The sequence below is a fragment of the Phasianus colchicus genome, chromosome 10 (genome assembly GCF_987193195.1).
Source record: "Phasianus colchicus chromosome 10, bPhaCol1.hap1.1, whole genome shotgun sequence".
NCBI classification, from domain to species: Eukaryota; Metazoa; Chordata; class Aves; order Galliformes; family Phasianidae; genus Phasianus; species Phasianus colchicus.
In genome coordinates this window covers 1665836-1687575 of record NC_143445.1, presented here as the reverse complement: position 1 = coordinate 1687575, position 21740 = coordinate 1665836, and the positions used below count along the sequence as shown (strand labels likewise).

Below are 21740 nucleotides of genomic sequence, written 5' to 3'. Positions count from 1 at the left end.
CCAGCACTTCACTCATGTCAGCAGGACAACCTTTGGTGCTGAGCATCTCACACCTCTCATCCTCGCTGGTCAGAATTGGCATCTTCAGAGCATTTGCCACAGTAACACCAAAGGCAGGTGTTGTTTATCTGCATGTTACATGTTAGGAAATAATGTGACGGAGAGCTTTGTCCTTGGGAACCCCAGGAGCTTGTCGGCAAGATGGATACTATGACTTAGTTCTCATTTGTCTTATGGATCTGCTCTGACTGCTTCTCCACCTCTGCCACGTAATCGTCCTTTACTCTACTCAACTTACCCATATCCTGCGAGGCAGCCTTACTCAAGCTGAATACTGAGAATGCTGCTCATTGCTACATAAATGTTTTCTGGTTTTTCGTTTTTTTTTTCAAAATCAGAAGCTGCTATGAGCTCTGTCTCACCAAGCTGCTAGAAAGTATTTTGGAATAATAATAATCATAAGTTCTGGTGATGAGAAGGCACTACAAACCAATTCAGCCTTTCTCAGAGATTGTGAAAGACCAACTATTTCTGTCTGCATTAACAAAGCGGTGATTAGAAGCCTGCTTTATTTACATTTAACTTCATTTACCATCTGACAGTACTATCTTCAACCTGTGAATGTGCTTCACCTGAAGCTTTGCATTCGCTCTTCCCTCATTTTTACACTATTTTATTCTACTTCTGTTCAATATGATGAAAGGTGCCTCACATACCCTGACTGCAACAGAGCTGTCTTCCTGGGGAGCCCCTCCTGACTCAGTCCTCCCTCACCATTTCCAACAGAACACAGCGCTGGAGGAAAGCATTGCTTTTGATGAGACTTCTCTCCTCCTTGTGGGGCAGAGACCTCAGGCCCTGACACACACACACACACACACCTCCCACTCCTGCACAGGAACCGGAGCTGGCAGCTAAGGCTCTGCACAAAGGCTGGGGATGCTTGATTAATAAAACAAAGCCACAGGAAAAAAAAAAAAAAAAGGAAAAAAAAAGAAAAAAGGAAATCCCCATGTTAATGAACCTGCACATTGTTCTGAAGCACTTCTTTTTCCTGGGATGAACAATGGATATATTCTACAAGATAAGTTTAAGGTTTCAGTGCCAATGCATCCTGAACCTATTCCACAGGCAAATGCCAAATGATCCCCAAAAATCTGGAAGGACTGAGCGTGTGCACACACTAAAACCCACATGCAGATAACGTACGCTGCTGTTGCACCCTTCATGTTTCCTGCTGCTGGACAACTGCCAGGACAGAGGTATCAAAACACCACGAGGAAACGTGTTTTCACAAGATTTCTAATGCACATCTGTAGGTTCAGAAGCAACGGAGAATTCCGAGGCGCAGTCCAACTCTGGTCATTTTCAGCAAACTGAACTCACAAAACTTTGGCAGTTCATTCATCAGAACTACAGCTTTTTTTTCCAACTTGAAAAGACTTTTTGTTCCCTTATTTTCTTTTTTTTTTTTTTTCTTTCACTGGCTAACCTTTTTGCCTCCTTTTGTAGGCCAGATTTCTGCCCTTGTTTCATCTCCTCTTCTCTGACTCCTTACCTTTGCCATTAATCTGCAACAGGCAAACTTGTCAAATATCAGCAACACCCAAAACTTAATTGCAGCAAACTACAATTTTCTTTCTTTCTCAAATATATGCTCCAGACTTCCAGTGCACTGAAAACAACTCTTTTCTGGATAAATGTTATTCTAAAACCAAACACGGGTCAAACTATAACCATTTTATTTGGAGCCCTGCTTCTATTTCCTACGATTTTATTTTAATACTCAGAGACATGTTCAGAAACAAATGGCAAAACAGAATCACAGATGTGACTTTCATGGATTCAGAATTTTCCAGTGCACAGTATTATGAAGCAACATCTCATGTACATGTAGCCCCCAGTGAAAGTGGGATTATAGTGGATGTCTTGATGTCTCATATTAGTTATTCAGGAAAGAAGCACATCTTGAGATGGCTTCATGGAGCCTTTTTCCAGTGTGTACAGTAACATTTTGACAATGTCAGTCACAGCCACACACTGTTCAACTATGAGAAGGGCTGCAGCTGTAGTCTGAAAGCTTTCTAACAATGGTCCCTTGCCTATGAAGTGCTAAACAGGCTCTCTTGAATCTGAAGCATTAATAATTCATAGTCATTCAGTCCTAAACCACAACATGTGACTGACAGCTGTCAAGCGTGTGACATCATCTCTCAATTACACAATATAATTATTTATAGTTTAATGATGTGTACAGTAAAATGAACAAAAAGGAAGCTTTAGGAAAGCTTAGGCGATATTCAGGTAAGTGTTCCTGCTGAGCACTTAATTTTTATTTTCCAGAAGTGCTGGGAATCTGCAATTCTCAGCACAGTGAGGCCTTTCTGAAATGTCATCACTTTTCAGAAAGCAGTCATCAACCACACGAGTGGTCCAAGATCATGGATGAGGCTGCTGTGCAGTGACAAGAAACTCAATCTCTAGTCAAAAAAATGCAGATGACAGAGATATTTTCTTTCAAAGCTCTTAACACCAGTGATTCTTCTTACTCATTACTCTGCTGGTTAAGCAAATAGAGTAACCAACACATCCAAAATCTTCTCTGCTTTGGACTACAGACCTATTTACAGCCACTAACAGAGACAATACAATGCAGTGGTTGGAAAGGGTCAACAGAGGCACAGAGAGCTTACTTGCTCATAATTATGTCAGTAAAGAGTTTAATCGTTCTTACCATGTAGCCTGGAGAAAGGGAATGCTTACCACATTTTTGTTCAACAAACTGCTGAGTGTAACTGGGAGAGCAAAGCTGAGAGCACAGGCACAAATAGAACAAGTTGTCCTGTGGGAAGCAGAACTCAGCCTGCTTTCCTGTGGCTTTCTGTCTTGTGGCTGGATTGTTTCCTCAGTAAGAAGGCATGAGGTCTGAGTGAAGCTTTTCTTGCAGCTAGGCCGCTCAGAGCTCTCTTTCTTATTACCCCTTATTGTGAGTTTTTTAAGATATAAAGCACAGTCCATTCTGTACTCCTCCTGGCAGGTGGGGACTCACGCTCTCCAGATACTTATTCTCCTTAAACTTGCAAAGTTTTAATATTTTCTTAGTTTTCTTAGGTTCAGATACCTGGCAGGTTGAAATGCTACTGGGGGAGGTGACCCAAGAGCTCTGCCAACCTGTGCCAATGTTGACAGATGGGCAGACAATTTCCGACACTGGACCTGCACGTGTATCTACAAGGCAGACAGATTGGCACTGGGGTCATTCTCTGGCACCAGCAACTACAAAAACAAGCTGACAGGAGAGCTCAAAAGGAAGTTAATAGAATCACAGAATGACTTGGATTGGAAGGGACCATAAAGATCATCAAGCTCCAACTTCCCTGCTGTGGGCTGGTTGATCCCCACCAGCACAGGCAGCTCAGGGCCATGGCCTTGAGTACCTCCAGAGATCGGGCAACCATAACTGCTCTGGGCAACCTGTTCCAGTGCCTCACCACCCTCCAAGTAAAGAATTTCCTCCTAATATCTAACCTAACTCTCTCCAATTTTAGTTTAAAGTCATTCCCCCTTATCCTATCACTATCTGCCCACAGTAGAAATGAGTCTCCCTCCTGTGCACATGTTCCCTTCAAGTACTGGAAGGCCACAATGTGGTCTCCCTGAAGCATTCTCTCCTCCAGGCTGAATAAGCCCAGCTCCATCAGCCTTTCTTCACAGGAGAGGTGCTCCAGCCCTCTGATTATCTTAGTGGCCTCCTTGCCCACTCCACCACTCTTCCTGTACTGGGGGCCCCAGGCCTGCACGCAGTACCCCAAATGGGGCCTTAAAAGAGTACAGTAGAGGAGGATCCTTCCTGTCCTGCTGCCATCCCCCCGTTGAAGCAGCCCAGGAAACCACTGACCTTCCAGGCTGCAAGAGCACACTGCCAGCTCCCATCCAGCTTCTCATCTACCAGGACCCCTATCTCCTCCTCAGGGCTGCTCTCATTGAGTTCTTCCCTCAGTCTGTACCCATGTCTGGGATTGCCCCAACCAACATGCAGCATGTTTCTTGACTCTGTTTCAAATCTGGGCATCTGCTGCAAAGATGCCTCTGTCTTATGCCCCAGCTGCTAGAAAAAACGTCTGAGCTTCTGACATCTGACCATTGAGGGAGCAGCACTTTGCTCAGTGAACTTTCCCTATTTATTCCTGCTGCAGCTATTTCCTCTCTTTCTAGCTCTTTCCATTGTTGTTAAAACAATGTGAATAAACTTCCATTATACACGAAAAATATCTATTTCCTAACAGCAATTCCACATTTTCTGCAGTGGTGAGAGGAAAACAAACAAACCCAACCACCTAACCCTTTAGCAGTAAGAGCTGCTCACATGCTTAAGGCTAAAAACTTCAAATTTGAGGAGAGATGAGTGTGAAACTTCAAAGAAAACAATAAGCTAAAACCTGCATGTTTAAAGATCCCCCCAGAATTTAGATAGCACAACATTACCACAGAATGTGCACTGTGTAGTGAAGGCCAACAGAACAGCTTGAACTGCTGCATGGACTTCTGCCCTTCTTAAAAGGAATCTTGAATCAATAAACATGTCTAAAAACTCCTGAGAGTCCTGAAAGAGTTAGAGCTCATGGACAGAAAATCCCTCTCAGATCTGCACCCTTGTAAAGGTCATCCTTTAAAAGGACAAAGTGAAGTCACATCAGCTATCTGGCATAATAGAACACAAAACTGTTTGCAGACTAAAAATAAACCTCACCTTTTATTGAAGTGCCTTAAGGCCAGCTACAGTGGGTCTCACACTGGGATGTGCAGAGGTGGTTGTTAATTAAAGGGTATTCCCCAAAGCAAATCCCAGCCCTCAGCTTTTCTTCAGAGACTGGGGAACTTACTCCCTGTGAATCTTTGTGCAAAGGGCAACTCTGAGCCACGAGCTGACACTAGGGGTACTAGGTTGGGAAGGTGTGTTTGAACCCCCAGGGACCTCACAGTAGGGGATCCTGCTGCCCAGGGTGAGCCCCCCAGGTGGGAATGGAGCTTCACAGATGACAGAGATTTTGTGGGTGGCCATCAATTTATCCTCTCTGACAGCAATCAAGAAAAAATCATGTTAATATGAATGTCTCAGGTAACCACACCTCCTGACAGAGTTGTCAGGGACATGTGTGCATCTGCTTCATCAACTGCTTTTTGAGTCTGCTGCCTTCAGTTAGTAATGATCAAAATTATATGTATGCTCACACATATACTCACAAACATGCTAACAGAGTACATTAAAGCTGACACATTTCTGAAAGCTACCAAAGCCCAGATAAGATGGAAGCCTGTTCAAGCTGTTGTAGACATTTCATCTAGTTTCCATCACATAAAGCATTCTGGATAAAGCCGCATTAATGAGCAGCATCTAGAATGAAAGCTTGAGCTGCTGTCAAATGCTGTGGACTTGCAGGTGACAGAGGTTTGTAAAGAGTACAGGAGGGTCTGGGAAGAACAAGAGAAACAGAAGTCTTGTTCAGTATCTTCTCTCCTGCTGCTAACCTTCTGCTTAGTCTTGGACTAGAAAGAGAAAATATGGAATGTTTGAATTCTCAGCATTTCTTTCTCTGTAAGAAATCAATGCCATCCTCCTCTTCAGGAGCCAGCCTTCTCCCTTCTTCCTTATAGGACTTACAAAATGAAATTTAACTGAAGTAACACAACTGCCATTTACTTTTAACTGTGATGATCAAGGTTTTAATCCAAACCCAAGTCCAGGGATTAAGTGCAAATGTACTAAATCTCCCATTTGCTCCCTCTGACACACCCTCAGCTCACCCAAACTTGTGTTATTAACCCTGTGGCCATTTGATGTGATTGGGATGTTTTGCATCATCCCAGAGGGATGTTCTGGGGCAATGCTGAGACTGACCCAAATTCTGGCCTTGCCAGGAAGACTCTCACTCCCAGATCCTCCACAAATTGCTTTCAATCCACTTGTGTCTCCCACATCCCCACACTCACCCCCCAACAAGCACACAGCCCACCTCACTGCCATGGGCGCTGCATACTGCCATCTACTGCCACCCAACTGCCATGGGCAAAATTAGATATCTCACTGCCAGCAGGGACTGGCAGAGGGGCAGGGATAAGGGAAAAAAATGAGAACAGGAGACAGCTGAAAAGCAGACTGAATTTTCTGGTGTTTTCTTTCATACTCTACAATTTGTCCACAGAGCATGCTAGGGATGAGGCATTCTCTGGGACCCAGATAATCACGCTAATAGGAACCAGACCAGACTTCCTCTATTTAGACAACTTCCCAATCCCTTACAGGAAAAAAGAAAAAAGAAAAAAGAAAAAGAGGTTAAAATCTTCCCTGTGATTCAAACTACTCGTTGGCTATTCTCCACAGATAAGAATTTTCATAGATTTGAGACTCCAGCAACATGGTCTTATTCTTTTCCTCTCTCTGTACCAGCCAGAAGGAACTCATGCATTTCGATCATCCGATCTCTCTGAAATTGCTACAAACCCAACAGCAGACAGCACAGCAATAGCAGCCTGTTTAGCTCTGGCTTACTAGTTTAACTGCAGCTCGACAGTTCATATTGAACTATTTTTGCCAAACCCAGACTATGATCATTCAAGTTTTGGTTTGCTTGAACTCATTACAGAAAGCACCCACATAAGAAAGACTGCACTGGCTTAATTGAAGCAGTGCAACAGACCTACAGTTATAACCCTGTGAGCAACAACTCCCAAGAAGACACAGTGCCCTGCGGCCTCTGCCCCATTTATGCTCTCTGTGCATCCCTCCCAGGCACTTCTTCCAGGAGCCTTTCCTCAAAAATCAGATTTGCCACGTGTTAACAAGTCTGCATAGTCCAAAGGCTTCTGGAACTTCAGAATGAGAGAAACTTCCTGCACAGATGAAATGGGCTATGGGAATGCAGTTGAACTTGAGCACCTAACGTTTTGCAGGGGAGCAGGCTGACAGGCAGGCAATCTGGGCAGCTCTGGTCTCATTGAAGAATAAAGAAAAAAAATAAAAAGCCTTTACTAGAATTCATATGTTGCACAGAAACACTTTCTGCATCCTTATTATTTGTTTACTACCGATCAGTATACCTCCTCATGCAGGATAAGGCAGTTTCTTACCATCCTTGGCCCTTCTAGCCAACTGGTTTTCCATCATCCCTTCAGCTTTTCTTCCTGAGTTTTATGTATCACAATTTCTACTTTGCACTGCTCAGAATTTTTATTTTCTTAATTTTGAAATTTTTAGGTGCTTTTTTCTTTACTTCTGAGCCGAGCTGTTTTATTAGCCAGATAATCCCATTTCCTGCACCTTCACTCATGACTTTCTGGCATTAACCACTGTACCTAGGAGCTACATACAAACCTCATATTTCAAAAAGCAATTATTCCATTTTTCAAAATAAATTCAGTCCATTTAGTTTTGTTTGTCTCAGAAGTAGCAATTCATTATGTTTTGTTTGGATTATTAGTTCATACATCACATTACCACCCCAAAGGATATTTGTTTTAAGTCTGGGGACTCGTGTGCAATTTCTTAATATACAAAATCCTTGGAAGTGATTAGCAAACCAGATTTAAAAAAAAAAAAAAACTCAAATAAAAAGGTATTTTAAATAGTAACCAAAGTAATCTTTCTAATAAGAAAATATAATATTGCTTCATATGGTTCATGAACACTCTAAATGAAGTCCAAATCTGACCTCTAAGAGCTGAAGTGATTCATTTCAAACACCTCTGTTAAGATTTCAGTATCGTGCTACATGACTTAGAATTACCCTCGAGACGAGAACTTCATGCAACAAAGCTCTTTAATATTAAACGTATATTCAAGTCACTGGCACAACGGTCAGCTTCATCAAGGGGTTCGAAGCGCCTGCAGCTCGCCGTGGCACTAAGCCCTCGCTTTATGATTTCATCCAGACCCAATTATACAGTCTAAGAAAACCAAATCCAAAGCTTTCCATTTACCATTCTGCAATCCATTTTTTATTATTACATTCTCTTATTTCAAATGCCACATCAAATATGGCTCAGCATCATTTTACTGCAGCGAAGCACAAGACATATTTCATTATATTATCCAATAATTACATTGTTTGTCTGCCAGTTCACTCCCATGAACATGTCACTCTGAAAAACTCCACCATAAGCAACTCCTCTCATAGATACTGAAAGGAAACAAGCCAGAGAGCCCTAAAAGCAACCACTGAGCCTTTCTGATGGTGTCTGCGAGGCTGAGACATGTGGAGACATATGGCAGCACTCAAAACATGACGTGCTTCATATCAGAAGGCTGTGCTCTGGATATTTGCTGCTGGCTATTCAACGCTGTGTTCAACTTTGACTATCACTTCAACTCGTTTGAATTAGTTATAAGACATACTTTCCTAACTGTGGAAAAGTCCTTCTCACCCAGAAAGATTATTTTCCATAGTAGAATTACCTATAAATTAGTGTAAATTTCTTTCTTCCAAATGTTGGAAACAACAGAATGTATGTGTCCTTTTTTTTTTTTCTTTTTCATTATATGCATTAAAAGAACATAGATGCCTATGTAGAGTTGTCTTCAGATGTGAATGAAGTATGTAAGACTGAGGACACATTGTGGTTGCTTCAAAACAATTCAGTCCTGCTATACACCTCCTCCTGGGATGAGATGTGCACACTGCCTGGGAAGCAGAAATACATTTGCAAGGGCACAGTGGGTGCTCACGTAGCAAAAAGCAGACATCCTATGTGCTCCTGACTGCAGAGCTGAGTGCCTGCGTGCTGAAACACCACACTGAAATGACGGCTTCAGGTAAGGAGAAAACGGAGAAGGATACGTAATAGTGCTCACTGCTGGTCTTGCTGGAAGAGCCCCTTTGTTGTCCATGGGAAGGGGTGATCCAGGGAGACAGCCTTCGCTGTCCAGATCTGAGTTAAGCAACAGAGGAAGGTGGTTTCTTCTCCAGTAAGTACACCAAGGGTTTCGCCACGGCAGGCTTACTCCAGTCTCTGCACCTCATACTTTGAGCATGTTCTTCACTCCCACATCATATAATTATATAAAAAATGAATAACCCATGGAATTATTTACATCCCTAAAGTTAGAGCCATAAATATTGATTCTGGAATTGAAAATGATTATATGTGCCAGGTCTTGCTTGCTTACATTACCCTTTGTGAACGCTCTCTTAGATTTCTCTAGGAGAAAATACTGATGCCAGTGTAGTTTCTGCACGAGAAGTAGCACCATCTTATTTACTTTCTCTCCTTTTCTCTTTGCTACTGGTGTTAATGTAACAGCAAGGCTACCCATATCTGGAGGGAACTGGTGGTCTCCTGGGTGATTATTCTGCATAATGACAAGTTCATGCATGACATCTGGGATTGGGAATACTCAGCCCCAAGTTAGATCCATTCCCACATATCCGCACTGAGGCACAGGCTCATTTCAGATGCATGAAAAAGGCAGGAGAAATAAACGTATTATTTCATTTAAAATGCAGACAGTCACTAGAAGAAGGGCAGACTGTAGGTGTCACTGAACAGTACGTAGTAAAGAAATCATATTTGTAAGGCTAGACACCAGTGTAAGCCTGAGGTGTTGAGGGGTATAGACAATGAAGGCCACATGACATCTTCAGCACTGAAGTCACAGCTGAAGGCTGTGAGTGTCCCACCTGTGCTCAAGAGTAGGAACCACAGCAAACAGCCCCTTACATACACCTCACAAAATACACTGTGCTGTTCAAAAGCACAGCAGCCAGCAAACGCTATCCTAACACACCAAGGCTTTTCTGAGCTTCACATGCAGAGCAGCAAATGCTCTTCCAGCTAGAAGTGCATGCAAATTCTGTACTTTGCAGCTTCTGCTCAATCATTCCTCTCTGCCCATGTACACTGTGGCAGCCTGGCAGGCTGGACACGCACAGGAACCTGCTCCATGTGAGACACCAGCATGAGCTGATTGCCCCGGCGGCCATTTCCTTTGCATGTTTTCCTAGAGGAAGCAGGAACTTCTAGGCATCACTCAACTTAGCAGCAGCATAACTACTCTTGATTTACATGCTGAAACATATTTCTGTGTACAAAGGTATAAAGGGCCTGTTCTGTGCTTAAGCACTATTGTCTATGAATTCAAGCCAGACCTTGAGACCACTAAAAACAGGAATTGAGGCATTTAAGACTACTGTCTTTGTTATCGCCAGTAAAAGCAAGCAAGCAAAGACACACAAAGCTGAGGTGCCCCAGTGAAGAGATGGAATCTTCCTCACTGGACATGCAGGACTTGGTCCTGGAGAGCCCTAGATATCCCAGTCAATGGCTCTGCCTTCAACAGATGATCTCCAGATTATCCTCTCCAACTTCAAATTGTTTGCTATTCTCCAGTAACCTCTCTATTCTGGCAAATAGTGGTAGAAGATGGCAAAAGAAGAATCAAAATTAAAGTACATGCCCCTAAAAATAGTCTTTAATAAGATTTTGGAAATCTTTAATACATTTTGGAAAAACTACTTAGAGTATTACCCCTATTAATCCAGATAGAACAATGTTTATAATAAACTATGCACAGTGTCCTGCAGCCAAAGAAATGACTTTCCATTCTTTGCTATGGTTTCCTCTCAAGTCTACTTGCTGGCCTTGTACCTACACAGGACTGAATCGAGTTAGGAGCAAACTGCAGAGACTGCCTGGAGCACAAGGAAATCAGGTGATGAGCTTCCAAGCTTCCTTTACATAATGCACCTAACCCAGCTATTTTTAAATGGACTCAGACCAGGCTGATTTTCAAAAACAAAACATTTCATGGGGGGTAAGAAAGATAAGTAAAATGGTACGAGTTAAGGACTAGCCAGTATTCATAAAAATAACACAGGGTGAAAATCAGACTGTATGACGGTTTATAAAATTCCCTCTACAATTTTTGGCATTGGCTGAGCTTGGTCTATTTACAAATCTCCATGTCACAGCAAAGGTAAGAAGATAAAAATTAAGAAAGAGAGTTAGAAATGAGGCAATTTCCGTCCCTACCAGAAGGTTCTTTCAGAGTCAGTATTAGCAAACGGGTAAGACTCAGACTTTTGCATGAGATGGGAAGACTTTGTGGGAATTCTGACAATAGATACGAATGTATAGTATGAGTCTATCCAACATTCAGGCTACCTCTCTAAAACCCAAAGGTGGGCCCACACCCTGAGCCAACCCCAGGGGCACCTGAGGTCCTGCTCGGTCCCCAGCATCAATCACCCACTAATAGAAACCTCTGAGGGCACCTGGTCTGAGGTTTCTTGGGTCTCATTTAGCAGATGGTTGCTGGAAACAGACTTTTTGCTTTAATTGGGAAGTGGCAGTTTACTTCAGTAGCAAAACGTGATTCCACTTGTGACAGCCAGGGCAGATCCTCTAGAGCCTGACAAGCCAAGTTTGGACAGTCTTCAGCTTTGTTTCTTACACTGCTTTTTGCTGCTGTGTCCACTGTATAGTACTTGCTTTTGGCCACTGACCAATCAATTGTTTGAAGACCATTCACCTGCCCTATAAAGACAATGATCATAAACCTCTGCTTTTCTTTTATATTATGTAAACTTACCAAACCACCTCCAAAAACAAGCATGTGATTGTACCTCAGAAATGAGATCAAAAGCAAATACCATGATCACAGTACTAATGATCATAACTAAATGAAATGCTTATCACTTACAAGTATTAAAGCAATGAAAGAAAATTGGTACAAAAGTACAATTACTTTAAAAAAGTAATTTTTATTTTTATTGTGACTAAATCTTAATTAATTCCACTGTTGGACATAAATCAATGGTAGTTGTTTTCTAGCTTAAAAAAAAATCAATTAACATCAAAACAGGCTAACCTAGCAGTGTCAGAAAATTCCTCCCCTCTGCCATCACCCAAAAAGGGACACTTCTAGTAAGAAAAACATAGCAACTTTTTCTTTTCAAATGCATGTATTTGGCTAGCATCTCATATCACAAAGACAACAGCTATTAAGAGTCCCACAGTTCTCTTGGGAAGGTGAGAAACCACAGTATTCCCACAACTGATGGAGAAGTCCCACTGTCCAGCCAAAGAAGAGACCTCCAATGCTCAACCCCCCTTCCTTCCAGATGCCACCCAGAGAATCCCAAGCACTTTCAGGGCAGCTGTGAGCACAGCCATCAGATGCAGCTAGAATCAGGCACTCCAGCCAACAGACAGATCTTGGCTTTTCTTAAAATAGCACTCTTCTTTTCAAAATATGTTTTCCTATATGTGAAATGTTTTGGCTCAGTTATGGATTGAAACAGTAGCTCTCCCATTCCTCTCCCCTATTTGGCTGAAGTCACAACTGTGACTCAATATGTGATTTTGATTTATTAAGACTAATTTCCCCCAATGAGCAAAACAAAACACATACAATGGCCCATCTGGGCAAATAATTTCTGCAAATGCTTGCAAGACAAATAGCACTGCATACTCTGAGGCACAACACATGAATAATAAATGGGCATTTCAGCATTCTATGTTTTCTAGTACATAATAAAATACGCCAGATTTACATAACGATTCAGATTTGTCTTATATTAAAATGTTTCATTTGGGGTTAGTTGCATTAGTATGTCACATGATTTCTGTTTCTACTGAAATCTTGATGTTGGTTTTAATGCTGAAAAGTCATTCCTTGATCCTAATTAATATTATTTAATTGTATCTTGCATCACTATATTTAGCAAAAACAATCTGCAGACCTCAGGACAACAAAAGTACACAGATTCCAACCAGGCACGATGTATAACTCCGTTAGGATTAGATTACAACACTAAGATGTGCTCTCCATAAAACAGTGCTTCTGTGACGGCTTCTCAGCAGGACTGGACTATAGCAAGCCCCCTGATGCTGATTCACAGACTAACTTCTGCTTTTGGCAGGAGCTATAAAGCCACTGCAGAACCAAATCCAGATCTCCCAAACTCCTTTTCTTTATAAAATGGGAGGGTATGTGATGAGGCACTCCTGCACATCCTCAGGAGCTCCCACACCTTGCACTAGGAGCTTGCAGCTGCAGACTAACAGGCTCAAGGCTAACTCTTACTGGCTGTTCTGCCGGTCTGCCTCTCAGGGCTCACAGAAAAGAGGATCTATCTAAATTTTTCCCCCTTCACAGCCACATCTTTGTGGTTTCCAGCAGGAGCCTGCTGAGCTGCCTGCAGCCCCCAGCTCCCTGCTACCCAGCATCCCACCAGGGACATGAAATGGTTAGAAATGAGGAAGGGGCACACACTTCTAGTTTCATAGCAGCAGTGGTTAGCAGAAACCTCCAGCCAGCAGAGGATTTTGTCAGACTTCAGATGCCCCAGCCCACTATTTGAATACATTTCTTCTTAATTGCCTGGGATCTACAGCCTTCACTACAAGGAATGCTTCCTAGAGAAGCATCTCCATCGCCATGCAGCCTTCTGCATGCCACTATAACCCAGTGCACTGCTGTATGCTACACTGCCTTGCAAAAAGGGCTGTCACTGATTTCGACCTTTCTTGGTAACAAAGGAACCCCCCCAACAGACAGCCAGTACTTTGTCTCAGCTTTGATTGACAAGTCAATGGGAAAATGTAACAACACTGAAAAGCTCTGGGCTTAAAAGAATTTGCTAAGAACTACATCTGATAGAAATCTGTCAATTATTTAAGAAGCGAGAGCATTAAACTGCTACTTGATTTTTGTTTAAACTTCCCAGGCTGCCAGGACTAATGTATCTTTTCTTGTTTTAATCTGAGCCATGACGAAATCTGATATAGTTGATATTTTTATACAGCATACATTAAACGTGTACATTTCCTAAGAAATGAAAAACCACACAGAAGACCAGAGAGAGAAAGATTATACTCAGTCTCTGAATAAGCTGGATACTTTCAAGCATTGGCATGAGTTTGTTTCATTGCATATGGATTACGAAAAAGGCCAACTTACCTCAGAGCTGGGCATTCAGCATTTATATCTGGAAGCAAAGAGATGTCTGATTTTTAGCAGAAGAGAAGAAAAACAGCCCATGAATCCAATAAGCATGAACATTTTGAAAAAAATAACAACTGGATGATAAACTATATAACTATGAAGTAATGTGAGATGATAGTTTATCTGAAGACAGGAGCAAAGCAGGAAATAAACAGTAAATTTGCTTTTTCCTTGTTCTCTCTCTTTTTTTAAGGACTTTAAACATTTCCATTTGGTGTTTTGTTAATTCTATCTTTCCTTTCCTTTGTTGCAAGACACACGTTTTCCTTAGGCCAGCTGGCAGATCCATGTGGTTTCAGTAGGGGAGGAAAACAATACATAGGGCCAAATCTAGCAAGTTCTGCTTCAATATCACTCTCACTTTAAGCACTGGGATACTGCAGTGTCTGTCTGACTTACAGCCATGCTGTAAGCATCCACCTCTGAATGACAATAGCAAAACACACTGTATTCTTAAAATCTGTCAAGATTAGATTTTGGTTAACAAAAGACAAAGAAGTTAAACTTGTACATTACTTACCACTTTACTGTTCTTTGAGAACGCCTGTGCAGCCCTCCTAGGCAAGTTATAGTCAAAGCTTTTCCCCTTTTCCCTAACATATTAATTGCTTGAAATGCAATTGATGCTTTTGGATTGTTATCCTTAGCCCCCTAAGCTCTTGTGTTTGAACTGTGAAAAGCATTACGCTGAAGAAAAACACTAAGACATATTAAAGTACAATTATGTGGCACAAAGTACCCTCAAAAAAGGTACAATGTGGGATTTCATATTTATTATCTGTTGCAGTTCACATCTGCTCTATTCATCAAAAAGGGGGATGGAAAAGATACCACTGTTGACTGCTAGTTCTTCAAAATCAACTGGAACTTCACTTGATCTGTTTCTGCATTACAATAATTTTTACCTATAGTAAATTGTAACTCAGTAACTCCACTGAATCAACAGCTACAATAAACCCTTCAAATACCTTATCTGACAAGGGCACAAATAACAGTAATTTCTGAATTTCTTTTCACAAAGTGTTATCAAGTAGCCTGCTATTTGCATAATCATTTTGTTTAAAAAAATACATGGTGAGGATTTAACTCCAAGATGAAAAGAGTGAGAAACTACTACAATCTCCAATGAATTGGCATTTCACCTAAATGCAAGCCAGAAATGGGGAAGACTAGCATACAGATGATGTGTAAGGTGCTAGACTCAGCCTGCTCTGTGCTGGAAGGGCTGGGCTCCATCCAGCCACAGGCACAAGAAGGCTCGCTGAGGCAGCAGCAATTCCACTTGCTCCAGAAAAGCTGTGGAAGTGCTGAGCTAAGGTGTAACCTGGGGAAAAATAAATGCTGTTGGTTGGAACGTGGCTGTAGCTAACAGTATGCCAAATCAATCCAGCACATGATTATCCCAATTTTCAAAAATGTGCACTGTGACAAGTCAGAGACAGAGGGCCAAGAGGCTCAGGCCCTCTGTCAGAGAGATACTACAAGACTACAGCTTGGTTTCATAGCAAAGAAATGCTATTGGTGTTTCAGTCTCTGCCTCTTACCAAGAATACTTTTTTTTTCTGTGCAGTTTAGCAATATTAGCTAAGTGGAGGAAGATGAGTGGGACCTAGACACACTAAATCAGCTTTGATGGATATCCTGTGTGTTGCCTTGTTCTCTGTTCTGTTTCTGCATATGAGATATGCAACTCTTGCTTAAAATACTGTTGCTAATCTCAAATACTTAGGGGAATACGAAGATGTTATTTTGTCATTGTTTCCCTACTTAGATTCCAACAGATCTAGTGCTCATAAAAAGAATACCAGGATTCTGTATCACTCTTCGTCTACACAGCCTACACACTCTAATGGCTCTTCAAAATCCAGATTTAATTGGCTTTTCAATGCCAGTTTTTATTTGTGTGTTAATACCACAACTGAAAGCAAAACTCAAGAAGAAAAAAAAACAACTACACGTGTTTGATGATATATGTGAAAGCCTTGGATATTTAGCAACTCTTTGATGCTTTGATCTCTGAAGAAATCTTACTAAAATTATGATCAAAGGAATTCATATTATTCCAAGTACTTAAGAACGAACAATCTTAGGGCAATAATCAATATTCTGTTTAATCCTTTACCCTTGGAATACATTATTGCTAAGCATCTCGATCTGATGGGAGTTACATTTACTTAAAGATGATATTCTCATAAAAAAGAATTAGAAGTAACAGAAAGCAATACTTCCAACTTAGATGAAGAGATATGAAGAATTCAGTTTTACTCTTCTAACTAATAAGTGTGTTTTGAAGGTATTTTTTAAGTGTACATAAGAAAGTTGGTACGCAGCTCATTGTAATGAGACTGTTCTGATTTTCTTTTTCTACAACAGACAAAGCATTTCCCATACACAGCTACTTTTAATTTAATCTAACTATTTTCTGTTGTTTGTGTTTATAGAGGACGATTACACAGACGGATATATCTAATATTTATAAAGTAAATTAACATTCTATTTGATAACATACAAAGGCAGATAAATAATGAATTACTCTTTTCATCAGTCTAACCACATAATGTCTATTTCACCATAATATCAAGTATCATATCACCCTAGTTGCTGCAATCCCCTATGGCAAGTTAAAGCAGTGCAATACAAAGGATCCCTGAACCGCAGACTACAGAACATAAAAGACAATCCAGATTTAATGGAAACACCAATTACAGGTTATGGATTTACTACTTGTTGCTGATGAGAAGTAAAAGAGGGCTATAATAATAATAATAACAAGTAACAATAACAGCAAATAAGAAATCAAACCACAACTCCCTTCTCACAGTCATGGTCTTAAGAAATCCCAACATCCTGACTAAACCATTCCTCCTCCCATTTTAACTGAGCAGATTCTTTCTCTTCCTGATCATCCCACCCACAAAGGTTGCCTTTAATCATCCAGTTCTTTTTTAGAAAAAGGGCTCCATCACTCCCTAATGGTGAAGGATTATGAGTAGACTCGTGCAGACACATTTGACTGTGAACGCACTGTTGAAAGCATTCTTCCAAGCTGACAAGAAAACACGCCTACTTTAAATGAAAATCAATCTCTGCTGAATCTGTTAGCTCCAGCTCATTTGGAGTGGCACTGCTGTAAGAGCTCACAGAGCTGTGCTGCAGCCGTAACATCTCAGAGTTGTGCCTTTAGCTTCAAAAGCCTGCAGATCCACGGGGACTAGCAGATGACAGAGGCAGACAGAGGTTAATCATGCATTTGACAAACTCAGTGGTTCTTCTGGTGTATCATGATGTTTTCAAAGAGGCATAGCTGATACATCCGGGAGAACCTTTTGTCCTGATTTAAGTTCTATGCAATTCAGTTATTGCACAGTTAACAGATTAGTTTTGTCTTCTCATCTGTTTACATCTATGCCACAAAGCTGCACAACCAAAGAGACACACCTCCAGCACAATTCCACAGGGCTCCAAAGCAGAGCTTGACTCTTGTGAACTGTGGGACTCAGGAGCTGCTCACTGGGACTCCAGACCACAGGACAGTGAACTGAACGCTATGGGGCAACAGCCAGGAATTACAACAACTTCCAGGCAAATAATTTTGTCTCATTACAATTTATAATCCAGGTGACACAAGACAATCTCTGGCTGCCTTTGTTACCTGGCCTACCCAGGGCTCTCTCAGGGCTCTGGGAAATCTAGGTACCATCCATCTGGCTTCAGCTCTGCCGTCAGATCTGGTGGTAAAATGCTTTCATCTCTAAAGTTACTTACTTGATTAAAGTTCTGAAGTTTATCAATCAAATTGCTGATGAGTGGGTCTAGTCCTCTGACTTTCAGTTCTGGATTATTAATTTGAGCCTTCAGTCCACTGGAAACAACTCTGCTGGTATAACTGAAAAAAAAGCAGAAAACATCACTGATTGGAACCATCAGAAGTAAAAATCACCTGAATGAAAACTTCCAAAAGTAAATATTCTGGAGATAGTAATAGAAAATTGCAATGAATACTTATGCATTTAAATACACCAAGGAGAACAAAATTAGTTTCTCTGTGGTATCATCAGATTATTCAAACCACAAATGAACATCAATTCTACAAGCCACAGAGATTACTTCCATTTCTAATATAAGTGGGATGGTTCAATCTTTACTGCCATCCCACCAACATCCACTTCTGATGTTGTGGGCAAACATTAATTTTTTTTTTTTTAAATAGGAAGCATTACTTTTGGAACAGCCCTCATAGTTTGGCACTGTTTGTCACCAAACAGATGAGAGAAAGAACTGAACCAGAGCCACCTTTTCAGTAAAATGAATAAATTTCACTGCTTGGGAAAAGAAGACAAACAAACAGTTTAAACGAAGAATTGAGGAAAAAAACACCATTTTTTCACTAATGGCCAGACAGTACTTAGAAAAGGACAAACATTAAGGAAAACCTATTTCAGTAAGTTTATATTTTTATGTTCGGAGAGCTTTTTAAGGAAATGGACTAAGTTTTCTTTGTGTAAGTCATAAGAGCATAAACTAATCCAGAAGCATAATCTTCCATGATGCAACGGCATGTGAAAAATGATGGCCAGGTTCTGATCTTCCAAGCAGGCTCTGACAGCTGAACCAAGGTCCCCAGGAAGAACACAGATAAAGGATTATTTTCAAGTCAAGACTGGTTTAAATTGTAACAACCCACTTTACCGAATCACTTGGACAACACAGAAAGCCTGCCTTTGGCTATACCTTTATCCACTGACCGGGCTATTTGCTGAATGTTCCTCATTGTTCATCAGATGAAAATATACGCTTGTCACTGCAGATGTACAGAGACACCTGACAAGGCTTTCTGAGATCATCTTATCGCGGTACAGAAGAAATTTAGATTAATGAGTCAGCTCATGGACTCTACCAGCCTTTCAGTGATCCTCTGTGTGCATTACTGTCTTATTAGAAACTCATCAACAGCAGTGAATAGAAAGGCTTTTCCTTTTCATTACTCTTGACTGCTCTCTGTTTAACCCCTGGTTAAAGCTCTAAAAGGATTCGGGATCACAGATTGTGTTCTCCTCTATCCCTCCAGTTATAAGGAATAATGAGGGACTAAATATGATGGGCCAATGGATTAATACCTGCCTCCGAGCCTGGTGTGCCCGGCAGGGTTTGGGTTTTTTGACCTCTGCTCTGTTTGCACCAGACCAGCTTCTCCCACCGGTGGAAAGGAGTCTTAAAATGGGAATTGGGAAGGTTCATTGATATAGCTTTAAACTACTATGAAGGGGGTTGGGGGGTGTAACTGGGGTCGTTAGAACAGAGCCCGTATGTAAGGTCCCATTGCTTATGGGAAGGGGATGCGCTAGTAAGATCCCACTGTCTTGTGTCTTGGTGAAGGAGGATGACGACTCACCCTTCTGTAGGAAGAACACGAGGGTTAGTGTGAGGTTGGTGGCTATGGAAACACCTGAGTATGGTCATAGGGGTATTAGGACTACTGCCACTCAAAAGGAGGTCCACCTCAGGTGCCTTTACACTAATGCACGCAGCATGGGTAATAAACAGGAGGAGCTGGAGGCCATTGTGCAGTCAGAAAGCTATGATATGGTCGCCATCATAGAAACGTGGTGGAATGACTTGCACAGCTGGAGTGCTGTGATGGATGGCTACCAACTTTTCAGAAGAGACAGGCTAAGCAGGAAAGGCGGTGGTGCAGCCCTCAATGTTAAGAAAGAATGTGAATGTATGGAAATTAATGATGGTGATGATTGGGTTGAGAGCTTATGGGTCAGAATAAAAGTGAAGGCCAGTAAGACTGATATTACCGAGGGAGTCTGCTACAGGCCACCCAACCAGGATGAAGAAGTGGACAAAATACTTTATAGACAGTTGGGTGAGGTCTCAAGGTCACTCTCCCTTGTTCTTGTGGGAGACTTCAACTTCCCAGACATCTGCTGGATTTATAATACAGCAGATAGGGAACAGTCCTGGAAGTTCCTACAGTGAGTGGGAGACAACTTCCTGACACAGCTGGTGAGGGAGACAATGGGGGGAAGCAAAATTCTGTACCTGTTGTTTGTTAACAGAGAAGGTCCTGTGGGGGATGTAAAGGTCGGAGGCTATCTGGGGCACAGTGATCATGAGATGGTAGATTTCTTGATCCTTATTGAATCATGGAAGGGAGTCAGCAGAACTTCCACCTTGGACTTCCAAAGGACAGACTTTAACTTCTTTAGGAATGGTTGAGAGGGTCCCTTGGGAGGTAGTTTTGGGGAGTGTGGGAACCCAGAAAGGCTGGGAATACTTTAAGGAAGTTATTTTAAAGATGCAGGAGCTGACCATCCCCAAGTCACAGAAGACAAGCCACCAGGCAAGGAGGCCGGACTGGCTGAACAGAGACATTTGGCTGGAATTCAAAAACAAAAGGAAAGTTTATGGTCTCTGGAATAGTAGGCAAGCTACTTATAATGATTACACGTACGTAGTGAAGCTGTGCAGGGAGAAAATAAGAAATGCCAAAGCCCAGCTAGAACTGATCTTGGCAAATAAGGTAAAGGACAACAACAAATATTTCTATAAATATGTCAACAGCAAGAGGAGGGATAGGGAGAATCTCCATGCCTTGCTGGACGCCGAGGGCAACTTGGTGACCAAGGATCAGGATAAGGCAGGGGTACTTAATGCCTTCTTTGCCTCAGTCTTTAATAGTAAGACTTGTTACTCCCTGGGAACACAGCCCCCTGTGCTGGTAGATAGGGACGGGGAACAGAATAGACCCTGCATGATCCATGTGGAGATGGTTTTGAACCTGATCCAAAAGCAACCATTTTGTATGAATGAGTCTATGGTCCACCAAGACAAAGGAGATACTCACATGCTATAAGTTCTACCAGTGTTTAGGAATCAGCTTTAAAGCTCTAGAGAGACACATAAATAATACAAGGATAGTTTCACTGCCATATTGCTTGCAATTAGACTTACAATGTAGATATCCTAAATTTTAGATGTCAGAGAAAGCATGCAGGAATTGTGTGAATTGTGTATAATTTCCTCATCCCCTCCAGTCCAGTCCAGTTTTAGTACAGCAGTCACTGAACACCCAACTGCTAACGAGAGGCTCCAAGACAGCACTAGTCTAGTGCTGGTCTGGAACACAACCTGCAGGACAGCAGTGCCCTGACAATCAACTGTAGACTTTTAGCGGTGGTGACATGGATGTAATCTGTTTTCCAAATGATGTAAAGATAGGCAAAAGACTAACTTGCAGAATACAACGAAGTCAGCTTTTGGGTTTCCAAAACTCTGCTAGCAATGAGATCATACCTATAACAAAATCAATCTCAGAAAGAATTAAATGATGAACTAAAAATGATGAGTTCAGAGACGGTGGCTACAATTCTTGAGGACAGGGCACAGAACCGAAGGAGAGTCATACAGCCAATGAGAGGGGAGAATTCCTCCAGACCATCACAGCCAGGAATCAAGACTGCATTAGGAAAAGACAGCACATCCATCTGACCCAAACGGCTACCTTGCAGACAATGAATCTTTTTGCCAGCTCTGTAGCATGCTGATATAGCTTGGAATGAACACTATACATTTCCTGAAAGATAATCTGATTACTTCACTTCTTTGCACTATCTAAAACATTATTTTTTTGACATCAGATCCTGAATTACTGGAAATGTACATTAAGCGAGAGCAGAAATTGGCTTGCTTTATTTAATAATCTGCAATTTAACTGAAATATTGTAGTACA

General features: G+C 41.5%; 1 protein-coding gene across 6 annotated transcripts in view; it reads right to left on the bottom strand.

Moving 5' to 3' along the window:
- Positions 1-21740, bottom strand: part of LOC116236404 (glypican-5-like) — a 432491-nt gene that overhangs the window by 152615 nt on the left and 258136 nt on the right. For all 6 annotated transcript variants that reach the window (XM_090146956.1, XM_090146957.1, XM_090146953.1 and 3 more), the window contains one exon: positions 17768-17888. In XM_090146956.1, coding sequence (XP_090003082.1) covers positions 17768-17888 — 121 coding nt within the window. The remainder of the gene's footprint in view (positions 1-17767; positions 17889-21740) is intronic.